This window comes from Arachis ipaensis, chromosome B1 (assembly GCF_059453495.1).
Source record: "Arachis ipaensis isolate K30076 ecotype BB chromosome B1, ASM5945349v1, whole genome shotgun sequence".
Classification (NCBI taxonomy): Eukaryota; Viridiplantae; Streptophyta; class Magnoliopsida; order Fabales; family Fabaceae; genus Arachis; species Arachis ipaensis.
In genome coordinates, this window is record NC_142436.1 from 18,883,267 (window position 1) to 18,907,850 (window position 24,584).

At 35.4% G+C, this 24,584-nt stretch overlaps 1 protein-coding gene and 2 pseudogenes across 1 annotated transcript; all 3 read right to left on the reverse strand.

Annotated features, from left to right (window-relative positions):
* Positions 1 to 659: 659 nt before the first annotated feature.
* LOC148575869 (uncharacterized) lies at positions 660 to 2,900 on the reverse strand. The gene is made up of 4 exons (XM_088502597.1): positions 2,748 to 2,900; positions 2,151 to 2,448; positions 1,784 to 2,099; positions 660 to 777 (listed from the first exon to the last, which is right to left on the reverse strand). Exons 1-4 carry the CDS (start codon positions 2,898 to 2,900, stop codon positions 660 to 662), a joined length of 885 nt encoding a protein of 294 aa, XP_088358723.1.
* Positions 2,901 to 14,686: 11,786 nt separating this feature from the next.
* Positions 14,687 to 15,160, reverse strand: LOC148575870 (uncharacterized; annotated as a pseudogene).
* A 6,801-nt stretch (positions 15,161 to 21,961) lies between these two features.
* LOC110265345 (uncharacterized) lies at positions 21,962 to 24,265 on the reverse strand (annotated as a pseudogene).
* Between the last annotated feature and the right edge of the window lie 319 nt (positions 24,266 to 24,584).

A 24,584-nucleotide genomic window follows, 5' to 3' on the forward strand; every position in this document is an offset into this window, starting at 1 on the left:
TTATATGGGTTACTTTTTATAACTTCTTACATTAACTTGAGCTTTGTCGCTTCACCTTGCCGACCTCTTCTGGTCGGACGATGAATTTCGCGATTTTGAGCGTAAATTAATGCGTCTTGATAGGAAACTTTTTTAGGGAATCTAAAAAATATAAATAAAAGTGTGTACATGCGAGTTCTTATCCTTCTAGTTTGGGCAACTTTCAGATCTTGGCCTGGCGCCTCATTAAAAAACCTTTTAGGAAAAAGAGTGCGCCTTTGGCCTGAGATCTTTTTTCTAACTATAGTACCTTCTTAGGTTACACCCATGCCATGACCTCAGTAGCTCTCGCCCTTGGCGGTCGGCCACCCTATAGTAACCCTTTCCTAGTACCTCTGTAACTCGGTATGGCTATTTCCAGTTAGTTGTTAGCCACCCTTCTCCTGATCGACCTGCTCCGATATCATTTCGGATTAGGATGAGGTCGTTGGTGGTGAAGCTTCGCTAGATTACCTTTCGATTATACCTTAAAGCCATTCGACGCTTTAGTGCTTCCTCTCTAATCCGAACTCTTTCTCGGACTTCTGGAAGTAAGTCAAGCTCTTCTCTTTGTGCTTGGGAGTTGGTATTGTCATTGTAGAGGATCACTCTAGGGAATCCTTCTTCTATCTCTACGAGAATCATTGCCTCCATTCTGTAAGCAAGTCAGAAGGGTGATTCCCCGGTTGTAGAGTGTGGTGTTGTCCGATATGCCCATAGGACTTGCGGGAGCTCTTCAGCCTAAGCTTCATTTGCATTCTGTAGCCTCCATTTTAACCCGGCCAATATAACTTTGTTAGCGGCCTCCGCCTATCCATTGGTTTGTGAGTGTTCCACCGAGGTGAATTGGTGCTTGATTTTCATGTCGGATACCAAGTTCCTGAAGCCCGTGTCTGTGAACTGAGTGCCATTGTCAGTGGTGATGGAGCATGGGATTCCAATCCTTGTGACAATGTTTCTATACAGGAACTTCCGACTTCTTTGGATGGTGGCAGTGGCTAATGGTTCTGCCTCAATCCATTTTGTGAAATAGCCTATTCCTACAATGAGAAACTTGACTTGTCCTGACCCCTGAGGGAATGGTCCAAGGAGGTAGAGCCTCCATTTTGCAAACGGCCAGGGTGAGGTGACGCAGATGAGTTCTTCAGGCGGAGCTATATGGAAGTTGGCGTGCTTCTGGTGTAGGGAGCATGTCTTGACGAACTCTGTTGCTTCTTTTTGTAAGGTCGGCCAGTAGAAACCAGCTCAGAGTACCTTCTTAGAAAGAGCTCGTGCACCAAGGTGGTTACCGCACATGCCACTGTGGACTTCCTCCAGGACCTCTTTCGTGGCAGAGGTCGGGACGCACTTGAGGAGGAGTGTTGAAATCCCTCTTCTGTATAGGATGTTATCTATCAAGGTGTAGTACTGTGCCTCTTTTATGAGCCTTTTCGTTTCCTTTTTGTCTGCGGGAAGTATTTTAGATTTGAGGTAGTTGATTATGGGATTCATCCATCCTTGGTTTTGGTCCGATATGGTTAGGACCTTTTCTTCTTCTGAGGTTGACGGATTTTGCAGTGTTTCTTGGATGAGGCTTCTATTATTGCCCCCTGGTTTGGTGCTGGCTAGTTTCGACAATGAATCAGCTCGGGCATTTTGTTCCCAAGGTAAAATTCGGATCTCGTATTCCATGAATTTTCTGAGCTGTTCTTTGGTTTTGTCTAGTTACTTTTTCATGGTGGGATCCTTGGCCTGATAGGTCCCTTCTATTTGCGAGGTGACTAACTGTGAGTCGCTGAATATGGTAAGCCTTTGCGCTCCTATTTCCCTAGCCAGTTTCAAACCAGCCAGTAGGGCCTCATACTCAGCTTGGTTGTTTGAAGCGGGGAACTCGAACCTTAAAGAGAGTTTGAGTTGGGTTCCCTGATCACTTTCCAGGATGAGACCAGCTCCGCTTCCGGCTTTGTTTGATGAGCCATCAACATAGAGGTTCCAGTTAGTAGGGGTGCCTGGTGTGTCAGTGTATTCTGCGACGAAGTCGGCCAGGTATTGCGACTTGAAAGCTGTCTGAGCATCGTACTTAAGGTCGAATTCGAACAACTCTATTGCCCATTATAGGATTCTTTCAGCTAAGTCGGTGTTTTGTAGGATACCTTTTATGGGTTGGTTGGTGCGTATTCTGATGGTGTGGGCCTGAAAGTACAGTCGGAGCCATCGGGAGGAGAGTATGAGAGCGTAGGTGAACTTCTCTATATTTTGGTAGTTTAGTTCAGCCCCTTGTAAGGCCTTACTAATGAAGTAGATGGGCTGTTGTCCGTTTTCGTCCTCCCTGACTAGGGCCGAGGCTATTGCCCGATTTCCGACGGCGAAGTAAAGGATCAATTCCTCTCCTGGCCGGGGTCGGGTTAGGATGGGTGGCTGTCCTAGAAATGTCTTGAAGTCTTGGAAGGCCTGTTCACATTATGGGGTCCATTTGAACCTCTTTCCTTTCCTTAAAATTGCGTAGAAAGGAAGAGATCTTATGGCTGATCTAGCTAGGAATCTAGACAGGGCCGCAAATCTTCCATTTAGCTGCTGCACCTCTTTGACACAGGTCGGGCTCTTCATGCTGAGTATGACTTGACATATATCTGGGTTTGCTTCAATTCCTCTCTCGGTGAGCATAAAGCCCAAGAATTTTCCGGCCTCTACTGCAAAGTGCACTTTGCGGGATTTAGCCTCATCATGTGCTTTCTTATAGTGTCAAACACTTCGGCGAGGTCGAGTAGTAGCGATTCTTCCTTTTGTGTCTTTATCAACATATCGTCGACATAGACCTCCATCAATTTTCCGATGTGGTCGGCAAAAATTTTGTTCATCAACCTCTGGTATGTAGCTCCTACGTTCTTGAGTCCGAACGGCATGACTATATAGCAGTATTTTGCCTTTGGGGTTATGAACGAGATTTTCTCTTGGTCGGTTTGATACATCGGTATTTGGTTGTACCCTGAGTAGGCGTCCATGAAGGAAAGGTACTTGTATCCCGATGATGTGTCGACTATGGTGTCTATATTCGGGAGTGGATAGGGATCTTTTGGGCAGGCTTTGTTGAGGTCGGTGTAATCAGTACACATCCCCCACTTCTCATTTGACTTTTTGACCATTACAACATTGGCCAGCCATAATGGGTACTTGACCTCCCTTATGAACCCTGCTTCTAATAAGACATGTACCTGTTCCTCCACAGCTTGCGATCTCTCTGGGCCGAGCTTCCTGCATTTCTGTTGTACTGGTCGAGATCCAGGGTATACTGCCAATTTATGGCACATTACTTCGGGATCGATACTAGGCAGGTCCGCGGCCTTCCAGGCGAATAGGTCAGAATTCGCCCTTAAGAACTTTGTCACCAGCTCCTTTAAGTCTCCTTTTAGGTTCGCCCCTATGTTTGTTGTTTTGTCTTGGGTATCTCCGATCTGAACTTCTTTGGTTTTGCCTTCTGGTTGGGGCCGAAGTTCTTCGCGAGCTCGGGTTCTCCCGAGTTCGATAGTGTTGGCTTCTTTTTCTCTGGGGTCATCCTTGAGGTTCAGACTTTCGTTTTAACAGCGTTGCGTGAGTTTTTGGTCTCCCTTTACGGTAGCGATCCCTTCAGGTATTGGGAACTTCATGCACAGGTGTGGAATGGAGACTACTGCGGCGAGCTGGTTTAGCATTGTCCGACCTATGAAGGCGTTGTATGCAGAGCTCACGTTGACTACGATGTAGTCTATACTTAGCATTCTAGACCGTGTTCCTTTTTCGAAGGTTGTGTGCAGTAGAATGTACCCAAGTGGTTGGATTGGGGTGTCTCCGAGCCCGAATAGGCTATTAGGATATGCTCTGAGCTCTGTTTCTTGTAGGCCGAGCTTGTCGAAGACAGATTTGAACAGGATATCCGTGGAGCTTCCTTGGTCTACCAGTGTTCGGTGGAGATTGGTATTGGCGAGTATGATGGTAACGACCACGGGGTCATCATGCCCCGGATGATGCATGCGACATCTTCTTGAGTGAAGGTAATAGTGGGGAGGTCGACCGACCTGTCCCCTCCTCCAACATGGTACACCTCTTTAAGGTGTCTTTTGCGGGATGACTTAGAGATTCCTCCACCTGTGAATCCTCCATTAACCATGTGAATATGTCTCTCAGGGGTGTGAGGGGGACGTTCAGCTCGTTCGCCCTCTTCATCCCTTCTTCTCTTCTTTGGTTCATCCGCTCTATTGGCTAAGAACCGATCTAGTCTCTTTTCTCGCGCCAATTTTTTTTATGACATTCTTCAGGTCGTAGCACTCATTAGTAGAATGCCCATAGATTCGTTGGTATTCGCAAAATTCTTTCCGACTTCCACCTCTCTTGTGTTTAATCGGGCGAGGGGGTGGGATCTTCTCAGTGTTGCATATCTCTCGGTAAATATCTACAAGGGACACCCGAAGAGGGGTATAGTTGTGGTACTTTTTGGGTTTCTCAGTAGATTGATCTTCTTTTTTTCTGGACTCTTTATCCTTGTCCCGAGGTGGGTAGGAGAGTCCGATTTTTGAGGCTTCTCCTAATCGGGAGTTCTCCTCTATATTAATGTACTTTTCTACCCGTTCTTGTACCTCATTCAAGGATGTTGGGTGTTTCTTGGATATGGAGTGGCTAAAGGGTCCTTCTCGTAGTCCGTTGATGAGTCCCATAATTGCTGCTTCTGTAGGGAGATTTTGTATGTCAAGGCATGCTTTATTGAATCTTTCCATATAACTGCAGAGGCTTTCTGATATCCTTGCTTAATCCCTAACAAGCTTGGAGCGTATTTAGTTTTGTCTTTCTAGATGGAGAACCTGGCTAAGAACTTCTTGGCGAGATCATCAAAGCTTGTGATCGACCTTGGTGGCAAGCTGTCGAACCACTTTATCGCCGTTTTAGTCAAAGTGGTCGGAAAAGCCATGCAACGGGTTGCGTCTGAGGCATCCGTGAGGTACATCCGACTTCTGAAGTTGCTGAGGTGATGACTCGGGTCGGACGTACCATCATATGGGGTCATGTCAGGGGCTTTGAAGTCCTTCGGGACTTTATCCTTCATGATTTCTTTTGTGAATGGGTCTTGGTCCTTGTGGGGGCTATCTTCACAGTTGGACTGGGTGGTTTTAGTTTTGAGATCAGCTTCGAGCTTCAAGAGTTTGTCTTCCAGTTCTCGACGTCATCTTGTTTCCCTCCGAAGATCTCGTTCGGCTTCACGCTGACGTTCGACTTCTTGTTCGAGTTGTTTGAGGCGATCCTGCTGTTCACGAATGGCATCTAAAATTTCTGTGGTCTGAGTTTGCTTGTCTCCCTTGGATTGATGTATGTCCTTTGGGGAGTTTGGTGCAGCATTCGTGTTCTTAAGCGGTGTTCCTTCTTCAAATTCCGAGTTGAGGTTGTTGGTAGGATTGGTTGCCATGGTGATGGGATGACTTCCAGGTTCCCCGGCAACGGCGCCAATGTTCCGAGGATTACCTAAAATAGGGAGGTCGATCTCGGATGAGATATTCTGGTCTGGCCAAGGCTGCCGTGCCCGACTTGTTGAAGCTTGATGCTGCTGGTCCTCGATCACCGGAGGGGGGTGGTACCTGCAAGAGACTCCGATGCTTAAGTCAATACGGGTTTTAGGCAAGTTTTTTATAGAATTGGAGTATGTGTTATACCTGGGTGCTCCAGTGTATTTATAGTAGTGTTTTGGTGATCTTCCTTTGAGATAAGTTAGTTTTCTTATCTTATCTTTTATGGGTGAGATCACTTATCTTTTGGTCAGCCGCCTTTAGGTGGGCTGTATTCTTCTGCTTTGGGTCTGTCTTGGGCCTCTGTGGCGATTTGGCCGGTCTCTTTGGGAAGAGGTCGATGACAAGCCATCCTTAAAAGAGGTTGGTCGTTTTGTCTTCATCCAACCCAGACTGTATAGCTCGGTTCCAGGATATGAACAGTATCCGTGCAGCAATCCTATGAGATCGGCGCTATGGTGTTGTTCTTCTCCTTCAGGGAGATGAACCTCGGATGGGACTCTCCTTTGGACTCTTCTTCATGAGCTTGGTCGTTGTCGACCCTGTCTTAGTATTCTTGTTCTGATTTAGACACTGTACGTCCGTCTTCATACTGATCGTCTGCCATTGAGTGTTAGATCCCAGGTCCTCGGCAACGGCGCCAATGTTCCGAGGATTACCTGAAACTGGGTTGCCTGTGGGGCCCAAATCCTTAATGGAGCGGGTTCCAACTTGTCCCCCGTCCGGTGCCCGTCGTCCAAGTTATTTGTGAGAAGGTGGGGGTGGTACCTGCAAAACACTCCGATGCCTAAGTCAGCAAGGGTTTTAGCAGGTTTAAGTGTGTTGGAACTTAAATGTACCTGAGTGTGTCAAGGTATTTATAGAAGATGAGCCAATAACCACTGCTGAAATAGTTCCACTTCTTATGGTGGATAATCGCTCCTTTATCTTAGGGTTGTTGAGATCTCTCTTCTAAGAGTTGGTGAGAGATTCGGGGAAGTACTTACTTTTGTGGGTAAGCATAAGCTACCCGTTTTCGTCGAATCCGACCTCTATAGTAGGTCGAGTAAATGATAGAGACTATCCTTATAGTTAGGCCTTTCAACTTTATTAAACTTGGCTTATGTTTTTGGGTGAGGGTATGAACATATGCCGTCCACAAAATTTTAGATAATATTTTTATAATTAATTCTTGATTTTAAGCTTATAAATAATGTAAAATTAAAGTGAAATAGTTATTATGAGTAAAAAGAATCATTCATTTTTAGGAAAATCTTTTGTAATGTTTGTCGTCGTTCCAGTGACGCGTGCAAACGATTAGATTTGATTGCCACAAGATTAAAATGGGACAAAGCCCAGCGCAAGAAATATGAAACCATAGCAATTATCTGGAACCCTCGTGCTTCATACAGGAATATTTTATATTATTTGTTTCAACGTAGAAAATTCCAACAAATGATGTTTAGTTTATCCACCATAATTAGAATGTGGTAGATGTGCTGTCAATAATCAAGTACGTATCAAATAATAATTTGACAGGTGACGTTGCAATCATGCGTTAATTAACTTAATAATTTGATGAAGCAAATGCTTTATTTAAAAAATCATTGAATATTTTTTTTAAAAATATATATAACTCAAAAATTTATAAAATAACAATAATAATAACTATTTTTAAAGTGTGTTACTTTAATATATTAAATTATATACTCTAATAAAAAAAAATAATTATTTCTAATTATATCTTAAATAATTATACAAAATAATAAAAAATAATACAAATTATATAACTCTAAAATTCTGTTTTTTTTTTTAAATAAATTTAATATATTATTCGAAACGGTTCTCATATGGCACTTTTTTGTGTGGAACGTGATGTTCCATTGTTTTTTACCATATAGATAAAAATTAAAAGAATTTTGTTAGGGAGCTAATGAAAAATCTTGACGTGTATAATGGATTGATTATTTAGTTCAATAAAGATAAATAATAAATTTAAAAACTTTCATTCAATTATTTTACATCAAATTTTAAATCCTCCCATTTCAAATTTTAAATTTTAAATTTTTAAAAAATCTAATTAGTTATTTCAAAAAAATAACCATATGAAATCTTAATTTACTAAAGCATTTTACTCCAATAGTCTCTTCTTTTTCAACCGGAGGCCACCCCACCTTCATCAATAATCATCCCATTTCATCGTCGCTACTTGGCTTGGCACACACCACTCACCCTTAGTAAACAATAACCATCCACTTAAGGATAAAAATAATCATCCGCATACTCATGAACGGATTTTTGACGGTTTAGAATTCCTCAATGAATTCTCGTTACAAGTATAGTTTCTAAACCAACAAATAATCCTTTCATGCAAAAAAATTGTTTATCACAAGTAACAAACCCAATAAAAATAATAACCGAATTATTCAAACCTCGGGTCGTCTCTCAAAGGAATTACAGGGAAGTGTTCTTGTTATTGGTTATGGGACAAAAATCTTTTTGGGGTTTTGAATAAGGAACAAGAAAAGTAAATTGCAAGAAAGTAAACTAATAGCTAAGAAAGCTCTTGGCAAGGTATGAGAATTAGAAGTCCTATCCTAGCTATCCTTATCAATTGTGACATCAATTGTTCATTACTCCCACTTAGTTAACCTCTAACTATGAAGGAAAGTCAAGTGGGTGAATCAATTTGATTCCTCAAGTCCTAGTCAACTCCTAAGGAAAGACTAGTTTTAGTGGAATTCAAATCAACTAGCAACTTTCAATTGCTAATCAACAAAAGAGTTTGATAACTCAAGAGTCTCCAATTACTCAATCTATGCTAAGAACATAAGAAGCTAATTTAAAATCCAACCAAGCATTTTATCAAAGACTTGGAAGGCACAACATAAAAGCATAGAAAAGCAATAGGAGATAATAAAATCCAAACAACCAATTGAAAGCATCAATAACATAAATTGAAGAAAGCAATCATAAATATGAAATACCTCAAATTGCATTAAATAGGAAATCAAATCTAATATGAGAATTCATAAACTAAAGTGGATAAATAAAAAAATCACCAAGAGAAGAGAAACTAAAGTGCTAGAACAAATAAGAGTAGAAGAGAAACTAAATTAAGGTAAAGTAGAAATCTAAAATTGAAAATAGCTAAACCTAAGAATCCTAAAACCTAGAATTATGTGAATGAAAGTTGTATCTCTGAATTCCCCCACTCTGCAACCTCTATTCTGTGTTTTTGGGTTTCGAACTGGGCCAAAAGGAGCCCAGAAATCGCCCCCAGCGTCTTCTGCAATTTCTGCACGTGTCGCCCACGCGTACGCGTCGATGTGCATTCTTCAAGTCACGCGTACGCGTGCTTCACGCGTGCGCATCGCTGCTTCTTTTTTTTTTCTTCTAACCGCGCGCATGCGTGCTTCACGCGTGCGCGTCGCTGCTCGCCCATGAAATCTTTAATTCCTTGTGTTCCTTCCTCGTTTGCATGCTTCTTTTCCATCCTCTAAGCCATTGCTGCCCTGTAATCTCTAAAAACACTTAACACACATGTCACGGCATCGAATGGAAATAAGAGAGGATTAAAAATAACGAATTAAAAGCCAAATAAGCATGTTTTACGTGAATAAGTGTGTAAATAACGGGTGAAATCTACTGAATTAAGCACAAGATAAACCGTAAAATAGCGGTTTATCACATACCTAATGAATTGAACATCTAACATATTTTAATTATTTATAACTAAACCTAATCCAATCAAAATAATCGTCTACTTAAAAATTAAAATAATCATCTGCATACTTACTAAAATGACCATCCTAAATTGACCAATAAAATAGAAGAAGAAGAATATGAATAAACAGAAGAAACAACTATTATGGTGAAACATAGTTTTGAAGGACGAGGCATGACGAAAGCGACACTGTTGTAAAGCATAGGGCTCAAATCATGAAAGAAGCTAACCATGCTTGGATCCGAAGAAAAAGAAGAAGAGCATGGTGGTATCATCGGTGAGAAGAGGCTTGAAGGAATGAGAGAAAACGAAGCCGGTTCGGAAGAGAGGTGCGAAAATAGCGGCAACAACGTTAGGCTGAGTGTCGGAGAGCGAGGCGCGTCAGGCTAACCGCTAGAGGTGAGAACAATGTCGGTGGGAGGATGCGGCGGCGTCGGTATGGCCGGCGAGAAATTTAGTGACGCGAGGTGAGGACCGGAGAAGATGACGGTGAGTTTTGGACGTGTATTAGAGGTTAGGGTAAGATTAGAAATAACCGTACGCAGTGTGAATGGATTTAAATGCTAATCCTAATTTTTGAAATTTTAAAATTTGAAATTAAATAATTAATTAATGATCTAATTTTTAGTTATAATTTTATCTTTTTCTTTAATCCATTGTACACATTGTACACCATTAGTATTGGTTCCTAATACTTTCTCAAATTAAAATATGTAAATGGTTGATATTGGAAGGATGATGCTTCAGTAGAAAAAAAAAACAGAATAGTCTATGCAGGTGAGGCAACTTGATTAGAATGTTCCTCGTATCACATGAAAGGGTAATATCGTAATTGTCTAATCGGGTCTGAGCTAAGCTTACAGAAGCTTGATTAGTGAAGCTATTTGAGAGGAGGAGCCTAACTGAGGCGGTGGCAGACGTTTTTTTTCTTTGGACAGGGTGGTGGGCTTTAATGATTTATTTTTGTGTGTGTTAGGCAGTAGTAATGGGCCACAAAGAAAACAAAAATATTTATCCATGTTGGAAGAGTATAAATTGGCTAACTCCTTCAAAATTGAAATAGATGTTGAAATTTGTAGATAATAAAGAAGTAAATTAAATTTGTTGAAAATTTGAATTTCACTTTCATGAATGAGATTGTTGATTGGAAAAATATAATTTCGAAGACACCAAAGTCGAGGTAAAGTAAATACTCTTTCAAAAAAGTAATCCTTATCGAGAAGGATTCATCGAAAAGAAGAGGTAAAAGTTAATTGATAAACCTAATGGAAGGAAAGGAACATTTGGAGCTAATTGTTAGCCGTTACTTATGTTGTACAAAAAGAGCGAGAACAGTTATTCAAAAATTAATGTACGTGGGAATTACATTTAAATTTGATTGGTCGAAAATTTTTATAAATATGTGAAAGATCGAAGAAATAAGGGTTGGAATCTCTTATGAGAAAATACCCTGACACACTCACATCCCAGCAAATTTCTGAGTCTGCTTAGAGTTTTTGTTTTTGTAGGATTCCTTCCATTATCTTTATTTTTCATTTAAATTTTTTGCAATTTTTATCTTTCATGTAAATTTACCTTTCAAGCAATATTTACTTTTCCTGTTCTTTTTAAGATTCAGCACTTTGTTTTTCGATTCTAAAGTTCTTTGATTTTGTCGAAGACAGTTTACTGCTTTATTTAAATTCAATGTTATTCTTTTCAATTCCAGTCATTTTACTGTCAAGTTTACTTTGTGTCTTTTTTCAGATTTTCTTTTATTATTTTGTCCAATCGAAAAAATTTTTTATGCACTTTTGAAAACTAGTACTTGTAAGAGGAGTAAGTTTCACTTCCAGATCATTAGATATCGAACCACCTTTGATTTGCTAAAAATCGATAAAACATAAATAAAAAAAATTTAAGTTGAATAATGGTGTGAATATTCTTGTCTAATATTTCTAAAAACTAAAACAAATCATTTTTAAATGTAGAAAATACTAGCTAAAATTGTCGCTAAATAAATAAAGTTGACATCAATGCCATATAATAACATGATTTTAAATCAAACAATAATATTTAAAAGACAATATATAAAAAATGACCCAAATAGTCTAAAGTATTTTATTTAATATTTATTAATTAATAGAATAATTATATATATTATATGTATGAAATTATAGATGTTATATTATATAAGATGATTTTAGATTTTTTTTTCTAATATTACCGTCAAATATAGCACATTGATATATTTAGTTTGTCAAGGATTGATTCTAAATGTGGTAGATTGTTATACTGAAATTAATAGAGTGTGATTTTTTTTATAAATTTAATATTATAATTAAGATTTAACTAATTTTTGCTTTAAAAATGCATATTAAGATTATAAATTAAAATTTTTATTAAAATATAAAAAGTTTAAATTTTAATGCATTTATTTTTTATTTATTAAATAAAAATATTTAAAAAAATTAATAATAGTCTTATCATATATCCTTCAAACATATATTAACTAAATTTTTATAATTATATGGTTATTTTGTAAGTGTTATATATATAGTATGTTTACGTGTATGCATTATTTTTCTTTTTTTGTATGGAATTTATCTTAAAATATTTAAGATGACAAAAATTGTGTTGTAAAAGTGTGTTTTATTAGTATTATTTTTATACGGCTCTCACATTAAGTCAAACAAGATTTGTATGAATTTTTTATAAATGTGCAGACTAATTATGTGTTTAAAAAATATGATGACATGCAAATTGAAGAATGATGGCAGCGGTAATTTTTTCGTTAAATGAATAACATAGTGGAATTATTTTGTATCTTTTAACCTTATTAATGACCAAAAATTATTTATACATACTGGACACATCTTTTATTTTGTCCTTGTACAGAAGATCAATCCCCAATAACAAAGGCCCAACAACTCCAAGCTCGTTTAAAAACACCCTTTCTTAAATCACCAACCAACTTGTTTGTTTTTGAGCTGGTTATTTCCGCCGTTCACATTCAAAATGAAAGGTTATTCGCGTCACTTTTGTAAAATGAACATCATGCTCCGCACTTCCAGTGTTGAACACGTGATAATTTTTTTATATTATTATAATGAGTAAATGACTATTTATACTCATAAAAAATATAAACGTTGACAAATGTACTTATAAAAAAAGAAAACACACCTTGTAATCACGCATAGAAGATGATCTCCGTATGTCAGAAGTACTCTGACGTTGGTTACGCATTTGGTCTGTTAATATCCAAACCTACGTGGCAACAAAACCACTCCAAACCTATCTACGTGTAACCCAACGTATACCTCTACAAAAACTGAAACCCTAGCATGCCTTTCTTCTTCCTTTCTTCTCCAATGTTTACCCTAACTCAGAAATTGAAACCATTTCATTTTCGTTTCTTCCTCAAACACGAACACTGACAAAGAAAAATCCTCTAACACCTGGCCATGTCTCTGCGCAGATTTAACTCTGCTCTGAATAATATAAGTTGCAGCAATGCTTCGAGTTCGAGGAAGAAGAAGGAAAAGAATCTTGATGGGAGATGCTTATGTGGACTGGAGGTTACGTTAATGAAATCTGGCACGGTAGCAAACCCAAATAGATGGTTTATCCGATGTCCTCTATGGAAGGTAATGGCTTAGCATTTTTTTTTGTGAAGGTTTCATTTTTTATTTGAATTTTTGTTGACAGTTGGATGGGAGTGGATATTTTGATTTTTCAGACAAGAAACTGCAAATATTTTATGTGGGTGGATGAGATCGAAGAAGTCCCATCTAATCCTATCAATGGTCTGCATTCTCTAAGAAATCCCTTTTTACAAGTTTCAAAACATACATAAATTCTGAGAAATAGAGGGTTTGAATCAAGTGGTGGATTAGTGTGTATCCTCAATGTGAATCCCATGTTAGTCTTCAGTATCTCATGCGTAATCACGGAGCCTAGCATATTAAGCAATCTCAGAACCCTTTATCCTCTCATTTGCTTTGTCCATCGCTTTGTAGATTTTTCTTTCATTAATAAGCACATCATACTCATTTTTGAAGAATTTGTCAGCCTCCCTTATTGTCAAATTTCGTTGGACTCTTATTCTCTCTTCTAGTTCATCTACAACCCATTTTCTATTAGCTGACTTACAATGGTTATCTCTGCTGCAGGTGTGTTCATTGACAAATGTTTTGACCTGATAACTCAAGAAAAATGACCTCTTAGCACAATATATTTTCCACGGGCATTCCTCATCATAGCAGATTCCTTTGCTTCTGGTTGAGTTACATCGAGGAAAGAATATGCTTCTTCCAATGTTGATGTAAAACTTTCAAACTGCCTTTATGAAATGGCTGAGTGTTTCAAACTCCATCCCTAACTCTAACCGGACTTGGCTAACAAGAGCATCAGCATTGCTTTGAGGAAAGATTGGAGCCTGATCAGCATCTTCATCACTTGCTATGCTTCTCAATTCTTCAGATTTATAACAATGATATTCAGCATTTTCATCCAAAAATTTTTCCGACTCAACAGGCACATAGATGGATGGAGGCTTGTCAGGATTAGGATTGGTTATGAAAGATTGTCCAGTTGGGGGTGACCTCTTTGCTAATCTTCTCTTGCTCACTTTAGGTCTTCCCTCAACCTGCTCATCCGGATTGGTCTGGTCGTTCTGAGGAGTACTGTTAGTATCAGAGGGTGGAATTGAGTCTGATTCAAGGTTTGATTGTGAAAGTAGGTTTCTATAATTCTATGGAATGTATTGGGTTACTTGTTCAGTTGCTCGGGCTTCATTCTCACTAGATACTAAGACGAAAATTGCACTTAGAGATGTTGAACCAGCAGTATGTATTGGCTGCTGCTCTTGCTCAATGGGATTTTATGAAGGTTGTGATTTATTAGAAGGTGGCTCTAGGGCCGTCAAAATTGGCTAAACCCATCGGGCCAACCCGTTTACCCATTTAAATGGGCAGGCTTTGTCTCTAAAATTAAGCTCGTTTAAATTTCGGATTAAACGGGCTAGCCCGCGTGCTAAACGGGTGGCCCATTTATTTTTTTTTACATTTTTTCAAAAAAAGTAGCACTTTTAGCTGATATTTCTTCCGATTCGATCCGAAATTCGACCCATCAACTAAAAAAATATTATTTTTTAAAGGTTTTTGACCTAAAAATGGTATTTTTTGTCAAAATATTTTTCAAAAAATAAAATAAAAGGATAAACGGGCTGGCCCGTTTAACCTATCGGGCTGACCATAAACGGTCCAGGCTAAAAAATTATGGTCTGGGAATAAAGCGGGCTTAAACGGGCTAATCCATTTAACCCGCAGGCTTAACTTGCCAGGCTATCCCGTTTGACAGCCCTAGATGGCTCATCTAGTTGCACAGATGTTGTGAGAGGTTGAAACATCTGTTTTGCTGGAGATCTTTGTTGGGCCACATTAATACCATCCTCCTTTTGGGCCTCAACTTCAATCTAGCTTCTTCCTTCATGGGCCTCTTCCCTATTCTAAGCCTCACCATCCATAAGTCTTTTTCTTGGAGTCTTCTTTGGAGTTGGATTCCTCTTAGCACAAGTCTTCAATCTTATCTTTGATGGAGTAATATTCTCTTTAACAATAACAAGATCATTTACAGGGTGCTTTGTGTATAAGTGAATTCTATTACCATTCTTCACAGTAGTCTTATATAGCTTAACTATGTCCATATCAACCCTTAACAATTTCAACCCATTATCAAGCTCCTTACCAGGTTCTAGCCAATAAAAATTAATAATGGATGTATACCCAATGTCCTTTAGCAAATCATTAATGAAAAATTCATTGAGAGTATCCACATTAATCCTTTCAATCTCTGTTACTTCTCCACCAATACACTCAAGCTTTTCACATGGACCTTGCTCAAATCTCTCCCTATGATTAATACACAGAGTAATATGGACAATGTCCATCTCTGCAAGAAATAAAGTATAATCTAAGGTACCATCCCATGTAATTACAGACAACAACATAGCAACTGAGAATCTAACCCTAACCTAAAAATTTTGAAAAATTTCTCAAGCCCATACAAAATAATTAGAATATTCAACAAATTCTCAAAAATATTCTAAGATAGAAAAACTAGTAATGACATGCCTCTGTTCTCTATAGAGCAACGATGGTGGGCTATGGATAATGGACGATGAGATGCATACAACAATGATGTGCTATGGGTAGTGTGGACAGCGAGATGCAAATGATGGTGGCCTGCGGGTAGTGAAGCAACAACTTCATTAAACTGGACAAATGTCTCTGTCGTGGAATGGAGGTGCTCTGGTCTTCTTCTCCGATTTGGAATGGCAGTCCTGACAACAACGGAGCTCTGCTAGGGAACAGAGGGGGTGTAAGGGTTTTTTTTTGCTATTTCTTAACAAAAAAAATTAGGTTACACGTAGATAGGTTTGGAGTGGTTTTGTTGCCACGTAGGTTTGGATATTAACTAACCAAGTGCATAACCAACATCAGGGTATTTCTGGCATACGGAAGTCATATTCCGTGGTTACAAGATGAGTTTCCTTCTTCCATAATTTATTTGTCAGTGTTTGTATCTTTCATGGGTACAAATGGTCATTTACTCTTATTATACTTAATATCATTGAATGCTTAAATCCTTCAATTTAAATCTTCAGGCCTGCTACATATACAAATTTTTTTAACATACAAGTTCATACAAGTTGGCCCAAATCCAACAAAAATAACCCTCAGTTTAGATTGCGTGTAAACATGCGTTTCCCCAAGAATAGCGTGAAAACCATTATAACAAACGGTTATTCTCCTTCAATCAAAACCGCAACACCCAAAAATTCAAACAATATCAAAATCTCTCAAAAATCTCTCAAAATCATCGTAAAAAGTGAAAAAAGTTTCAAAGCTGAATTCGAAAAGAAGAAGAAGAAGAGTTTTGAATTATGTATAACTTATCAGTACAAAAACACCGAAATTTCTTAAACAATACACAAATATATCTTAGTTTTACACCAAAATTTGCTGCAAACACACAAACATATTTTCTTTAATGCTGTATTTTTTTCTTCTTCTTTTTTTCTTATTTTTTTCTTTTTTTTAGTTGAATGAATGTAAGTTCATCCTCTTCCAAATAATTTTGTAGTATTATGTGTTTCTTCTTCTTTTTTGTTTGATTTTTTTATTTTTATTCTTGTCAAGAGAGTAAAACAAAAAGAAACTTGACAAAGTAAAACAAGATAGATAAGATGAATAAGAAAAAAGAAGAAGAAGGTGGTGATGATGATGATGATGAAAAAAGAAGAAGCAGCAGAAGATGAGGAGGATGAAGATGAAGAGTTTTGAATTATACAGAACTTATCAATACAAAAACACCAAAAATTCACAAACAATACACATAAATATCTTAGCTTTATACCGAAATTTGCTGCAAATACACAAAAATATTTTCTTTAATGCTGCATTTTTTTCTTCTTCTTTTTCCTTATTTCTTTCTTTCTTTTAGTTGAATGAATGTAAGTCCATCCTCTTCCAAGTAATTTTCTAGTATTATGTGTTTCTTCTTCTTCTTTGTTTGATTTTTTTTTTTATTCTTGTTAACAGAATAAAACATGAATAAACTTGAGAAGGTAAAACAAGAAGGAAAAGATGCATAAGAAAAAGAAGAAGAAGAAGATGGTGATGATGATGGGAAAAAAAGAAGAAGCTGCAAAAGATGAAGAGGAGGAAGATGAAGAGTTTTTTATGTAGAACTTATCAGTACAAAAATATCGAAAATTCTTAAAAAATACACATAAATATCTTAGTTTTATACCGAAATTTGCTACAAATACACAAAAATATTTCCTTTAACTCTGTATTTTTTTCTTCTTTTATTCCGTATTTCTTTCTTTCTTTTAGTTGAATGAATGTAAGTTCATCCTCTCCCAAGTAATTTTGTAGCATTATGTGTTTCTTCTTTTCTTTGTTTTTTTGTTTTTGTTTTTATTCTTGTTAAGAGAGTAAAACAAAAAGAAACTTGAGAAAGTAAAACAAGAAGAAAAAGATGAATAAGCAAAAAAAATATGATGATGATGATGATGATGATGATGATGATGATGATGATGATGACGATGATGATGATGATGAAATAAGAAGATGAAAAAGCAGCAGAAGATGAGAAGGAGGAAGAAGAAGAGTTTTGAATTATGCAGAACTCATCAGTACAAAAACACTGAAAATTCTTTAATAATACACATAAATATTTCTTTAATGCATGACTCCTACATTACATTCAATTCAAACCATCAACGAAGAACAACAATTTTCACAAACAAAAATATTATTCACCAACAGAATCATAAACTACTAATGAAAATATTAACTAGAATCAAACCATACCTCAGCCACTTGATTGGATTCAAAATAATAATCCACTTTACTCTAGTTCAATTGATAATCTGAACTTGAATCATTCATTATCTTCAACAACGAGATAATTGTTCAAAACTGATTTCAAAGCTTGATTTCAAAAACGTAGAAAATGAAGGAAATCACAAAGAACAAAGAAAGAGAAAGCAAAGAATGAAGGAAGAGAATGTAGATAAAAAACGCTGAGAAAATTTGAAAATGAAAATGAAATCCTTTTGAAAAATGCAGTTATATATTCGCGCATTTATTGAAAAATTAGTCAGATAGTGGCACGTGAGGTGAATTAGGTTAAAAAGACTTGTATGTGTAAATGACTTGTATGTGGAGAATAATTATTAAATCTTAGTGTTTTGACAGTAAACGCTATATTAGTAAGTGCCGACACAAAGCTTCCAAACTCAGTCATTTTCAAATTCAACATGTATGTTAACATTTCTAATAATTTTACCTTCTCTAAAAAAAATTTTATAACAATCCTAAAACTAATTTTTTAGTCAAATACTTAAACCCTCCAATTTAAATCTTAGTACTTACACTCACTACAACAAATCCGGAAGGTAGCAGCAGTTTTAGAGTCAGATAGTTGCGGTTCTTTACCACCGTAAAATGTTTAGCAGCGGCTAAGTAACCGCTCCAAAATAAGCCGCGGACAAACAATTAGCGACAATTTTTGTTAACTGTTAGAATATTCACTACGAAATCAGCATTCAATTTTGCGATAGCAATACCCATTGTCATAGCTAAAAATGTGAATGCCTATCATTTTAGCTGTGGTTTGTAACCACCGCCAAATTAATTTTTTTAGTTTATTTTTTATTATTTTATGTAAAGTTCAATATGTTTATTTCTTTTATTTTGACTTTTTTTGTTAGTTTTATTTATTAGAAATGAATTAAAATAAAGAACTTTTAATCAAATTAAAAAACAAAATACTATAAAGAACAAAAATATATACGCAAAAACAATACATATAATAAAATAGTCATCCGTGCATCATGCCTTAAAAATGAAAATGAGGTACTGTTAGAAAAATAAACATTAAATACTAAAACAAGTTAAATTCAATAGTATCTATTTCAGTTAACTCTAACATATCATTTTTATTGCAGGTCATGATTTCCAGAAGAAGATGGCTTTGCAAGCAATAAAATCTATGCACTCTCTAAAGAATCCAACTCTGCAGCAATGTCAGGTGGCAAATTGTCTCTTTGCTGTCGAATTAGATATTTCAAAAGATTCTCCATAGTCTAACTCTTGGCCTTCTTTTCTGCTGCCTCAACATCTAATGTTGCAATCATCCTCTTATACTCTTCAATTTGCACAACAAAATTCAACTGTTGTGTAGTAGTATTACCAAAAAGTTAGGTGGGACATGGTCCAACACCTAAGGCACGAACTCATCTTGGGTGCTCCTTTCCAAGAACTTGTTCAAGCGAATCATTTTGTGAAAGTTGCTTGGAGGATTCATCTTGGATCTCAATATTCGCAATTGCTTCCTATAGATATACCAGAATTGGGGTTATAATGATTTAAAATTATCATGATAAATACAATAAGAGAAGTAAAAATTTTTAAAACATTAATAACACCAACATTACGTGGATCGTCATGGATATACGAGCCATTTTTTTATGACTATGCTCCATAACTCTCCTCTACTAATGCGCTTTCCTTGTAGTTTCTCCTATAATATTGATATTGACACAATCATATAAATGACAACAGTATATTTAGGAAAATGAAGCAAAATCTAAAACACAAGTTAGTTGATATCTCTTCTGTTAGAATTGACATCTCTAGGCAGTTTGATCTCAATAAGGTTCCAAAAGAAGACAACGAAATTTTAGATAACCAACAAAGACAAGATGATGTGTATGTTGCAAAAAGGGGCTTCAATCTGAAGAAAAAACCATGATTTGGAGATGACTTATCAGAGGCATTATTGACAAAGTATTTCTAGCCAGGTCAATACGATATTGAAGAGAAATTTTAACCTTTTATTTTAAGACTTAGGTTGATTCCCTTAATTTAATGGTTTGGGTCACAGTATTACATATTTGTCTACTTTAAGATTTTCTTAATTTATGCCCAATTGAAATTTGTTTTAATTTTATAATTCAAACGTTGACTTATTTTTATAGTAAACGAGAAAATCTAATTAGTAAATTTGTTCACATAATTAATCAAAATATATTTTTTTAATTGATTAATTTTTTTTTACATAAAACAAATTCAAAAATAGTGTAACGATTTAAGTAACAGTGACTCAAACATATTTCTCAAAAAAAATTAGTGAGAGTTTAAATAGATTATATCCAGTTGATTTTTTAAAAAGAGAATTCTTGAGTTAAATGTATTTTGCACAGTTAGAAAAAACCGCTGCTAATAGTTTATCTTGTATTACTTGCCGCAGGTACCGCCGCTAACACTACAAAAATAATCACTTTTAGTGGCCATTTATTTTGCTTTTAGCGGCAATAAAAATAGCCGCTAATACATGTACCGGCAATTTGACATTAGCCGTCTTATGCTTCGTCGCTAAAAGGTTTTAGTAGCCATTATAACATTTGCCGGTAAAGACTATTTTAATGGCCGCAAAAAGTATATAACTTTTAGCGGCCATTTTCTTGGCAATTTATATGGCCACTAAAAGTAATTCTAAGATTGCAACATTATTCACTTTTAGTTGCCATTATTATTGCCGCTAAAATTCATGTTACCGACAATTTATATGGCCGCTAAAAAAATTCTAAAATTATAACATTATTCACTTTAGCTGCTATTACTATTGCCGCTAAAATCTTAAAGACTTTTTTTTTAATTATACTCACTTTATTAGAACTAACGACCTATAATTTTTTCTATAATAATAATAATGATAATTTGCATTTGAATTTTGATCAATAAAATTTAAAACAAGCTTTCTATTAAAATGCTCTTTTTAACAAACTAGAATATTAAAAGCAGTATTTATCAATACATAATAGAGGTTTCTTTGTCATTTCATTGACTTTTAATATATTTTTCAAAAAATAAAAAAAAAAGCCAAAATATGCTCAATCCTTCTAGGCTAATGGTACAACAAAGCCACCAACTATGGGTCCCACAACAGTTACAGTGATGCCAATTCCTATAACACCATCTGCATATATATAACAGATTGAAATTTCAGTTCAGTTAATATTCCAATACTTATTTTAAAATTCATAAAACTATAAACACCATCCAAATATAAATTAAATTTGAAAAACAAGTCATACAACATCCAAATATATATATATAGGCAGAGAGCGCACACTCAAAACTGAAGCAATGATTGAATTATATCTCAGTGAAGTAAACTAATAGTTAGATCTACTCGACTTTCAAAAGTGAAAACAGTAAACATTCTCTTGAGTATAGTAAGTATATCAACAGCTCTCGAAAACAGGGTAGCACTAGAAAAATTGAATGAAATCCACTCATACAAAAACACACTAAAACATGCACTCTTAAACCAAAACTAAGTCATGCATCAATAAATATATAAAACCAAGCTTCACACCCAAATATAAACAGTGATAAGAAAAAGCATTCTGTCCAAACTTCATCAATTCGCACCTACAACATAACCTTTAACGCATGGAAATCCTTAGAAATGGAAATCCTTAGAAAACGTGATACTTATTCTCAACAACATATCCACTTCAAATGGATAACTATGAAGATCTTCCTTGCATCAAACGAACTCATGTTCGGTAAAATACAACATACGTTTGCTAGGAACTAATATTATAAGTAAACTACTGTTTAAACTAGGAAGTAATCAACTAAGCTATGTTTTAACCATTAAAAAATCAATAATAAATGCTTTATTTGGTGTGTCCAACTTAAGGTTTCAACTATAATAAAGTACATTTTAGCACTACTATATTTTGTTTCGTTTAGATAGATCAGATATTAATTTTTTTGGTATATCAATATTATGAATATAACAACTATATATTCCATAATAATTTAACTACTTATGCTTATATTTTGAATCAAGTTATAAACCTTTATTTCAATAATCTAAAGGGAATAAGAACAAAAATCATTGACCCATTTTTTATGTGTTGTCAAAACACTGAAACAGCATATCTTAATAAGTAGTTGGTATTAGTTAATTAGTGCTGGATTCAAACAATAATAGATAAAGATATAATCTTTCAAGAAAATAACTATTAGCATTGAACCTGATTTTAAGTGCTGGATGGTGCTAACTCATGACCACTATTAGCATCAGAAATCTCTAATAAATGCAGTAATGTCAAATTAAAAAAAAAAAACAATTCACAAGAAAAAATTTCAAATTTCAAAAATTACCTACATAAAACTTGTCTCATAAAAGATAATTCAGCAAACATTTTATTTTGATTTTCTTTCATCAACTTCATTTCTTCTTCATGTTTCTCCTTTAGCACCTTTATTTTTTGTTGTAATTTTTGAGCAACCTCATTAGCTAAAGCATCTGAAGCAAATTTACCATAAGATGATTTATTACCCCACAATAAAAAAGGTGTTTGACCAAGTCCTAAACCACGTTCGTAACCACTTCTATCACTTCCCAATACTTGAGAATAAACATCTCCTTTCCAAGCAACACCATTAATAGATTCTTCATTAGATAGCTTGCCATTATTCAACTTCTCTTCAATTAGTTCCTATATAGAAAAAACTAAATGTTACAATTGAGTGAAGCTAAAAAGGAGGATACATGTATGTTTCTATTTTAGAACTAAATGCATGATTTAGTTCCTTTATACTTTTCAATCACAGCAACAAGAAGATACAAATTCATAAATTTTACCACTGCTTTTGTAGACTCCTCATCCAATGGTCTACCATCCTTACGCCTTTTATGAATTTTGAGAAAAATCTCTGCTCGTGAAGGTTCGATTCCATCCTTGGCCTAACAAAATGACAAAGTCAAAAGAGAAGTGAAAATGTGCAAATGTTCAAAAAAGAAAAAATTTCAGTGTTCTCATATAATATATATTGTGCTGCGTTGCTAATGGTTCTAGAAAAAAAATAGTACAGTTTTATAAAATATCTGAAATAAAAATTACGCATAAGTACCAGTTCATCCATCAATGTTGCAATGCTTTTGGATCCTCCCGTGTGAGGCATTTTTTGCTTTGCCCTATTAATCCTATTTGCTTGGGTACGTTTCTGTCATAACACATTATGGATTAGTAAAATACACTACTACACACACGTGCCATTATTTCTCTATTTTTCTATTTTCTATATCTATACAGTTTCAGTAAAATAGTAAGTTCTATTTCTCCATGCATGTTCATAGAATCTACGTTGGCCTAAGTAATTTGCTGCAGTTATGGCAGAATTAGAATTAAAAAATAAGAAAATGCTAATAAAACAAAGGAAGACAACCCTTATTAGATTCAGTAATAATATTTATCTTATATTTACATGTTAGTTAAGGCTTTCAAAGTACCTTTGCTTTATCAGAGAACCAATATGAGACAAGACCAATCCATTGATCTCTTGGGATTCGTTATGGCCTATTCTTCAATAAAACATCTTTGGTTTTGTACTGTCCCAAATATATACCCTTTAAGTCACATTTATAATCTTTCTATTTCTTCCCAATTGATATTTTTACAAATTTCTCACCACGTACTGGGATAGAAAACTTCTTCTACAAAATGTTCAAGCAATTTCTTAATGAATCAAATTAAATTAAATTAGAATCCATTAAGAATAATAAATTCTTACCCTCACAATTTTCAGCAACTTGTTTTTCTCCTCTTTATCATAACATCTCCAGTCATCTATGTTTAAAGGCATTATTGAAGGAGTTCTAGCTAGAATACCAAGAAAACTAGCAAGCTTTCTGCCTTCTTTTCTTATAGCTTGATTGCGGTTATTAAACTGCACATCAATTGTCTTTCGACGAGGCATGTTCCAAATTTTTTTCAACAATGTAGGTCCTCTAACCCTCTTTGCCTCTAGATGACATAACAAAAAAATGCAATTATTCAGTGAAAAGAAATATGAAAATATAACAATATCATATTTGAAGCAATAATAATATCACCTAATTCTTCATCTTGCTCAGAATTTATACTATCAGAAATATTGGGAGTTTGAGACAAATTCTCATCATTCAATAGTTGCTCCATAAAAGGCAGCACTTCATCAACATAATTTTCCTCTTCAACAAATCTGACACGACTCTTTTTAGGCACTCTTAAATCTGTACTTGAGACAGCACTCTCAAGATCATTATCCTCAATAAGTTTGTGTCTTTTGCTTGCCATTGAAGCACTGATTTCTTGCAATCTCTTTCTCTTCTTTTTTATACTGGTGAAGCCATCTTCTTCTGAATTCCTTGTAGCTTCCCCATCAATTTCATGCCTCCTCTTTCTCTTCTTATGTTTCTCCTTTTTATTTGACTCTAAATTATTTTTCAAACTGTTTCTTTCAATATTTGACTTTTTATAGTTCTTCTTTGATGCATCCATATCCTACAAAGTCAATAGAAATTAAAGTGTAAAACCTTTATATTTAACAAAACAAAACAAAAATAGATTACAAAAAACAGAAAAAATTATCAAAAAATAGAACCCAAAGATTCTAACCTGAGTTTCCAAAGCTTCCATGTAATAGCAGGACAAGGGTAAAGTGAATCAAATTATATTATACCAGCTTTATCAAAGAAATCAGATTCTTACTAACATGAATGTCATTTTACGATGGAGAAAAGAAAAAGGTAAAATAACATATAAACTCCTTAGGTCAACATTAATGAACAGAATAAGTAACCAATCTTAAGACATAAAAGATCCTTCAAACTCAGAGGTCAAAATTCAAAACATCAAAGTAAGAGCTATATATCAAAGTAAGGGCTGCATCTACTCCTCCATGCATGTACCAACACCTCCCCAAACGAGCATGTGCAGAAAAATGCAAATCACTTGA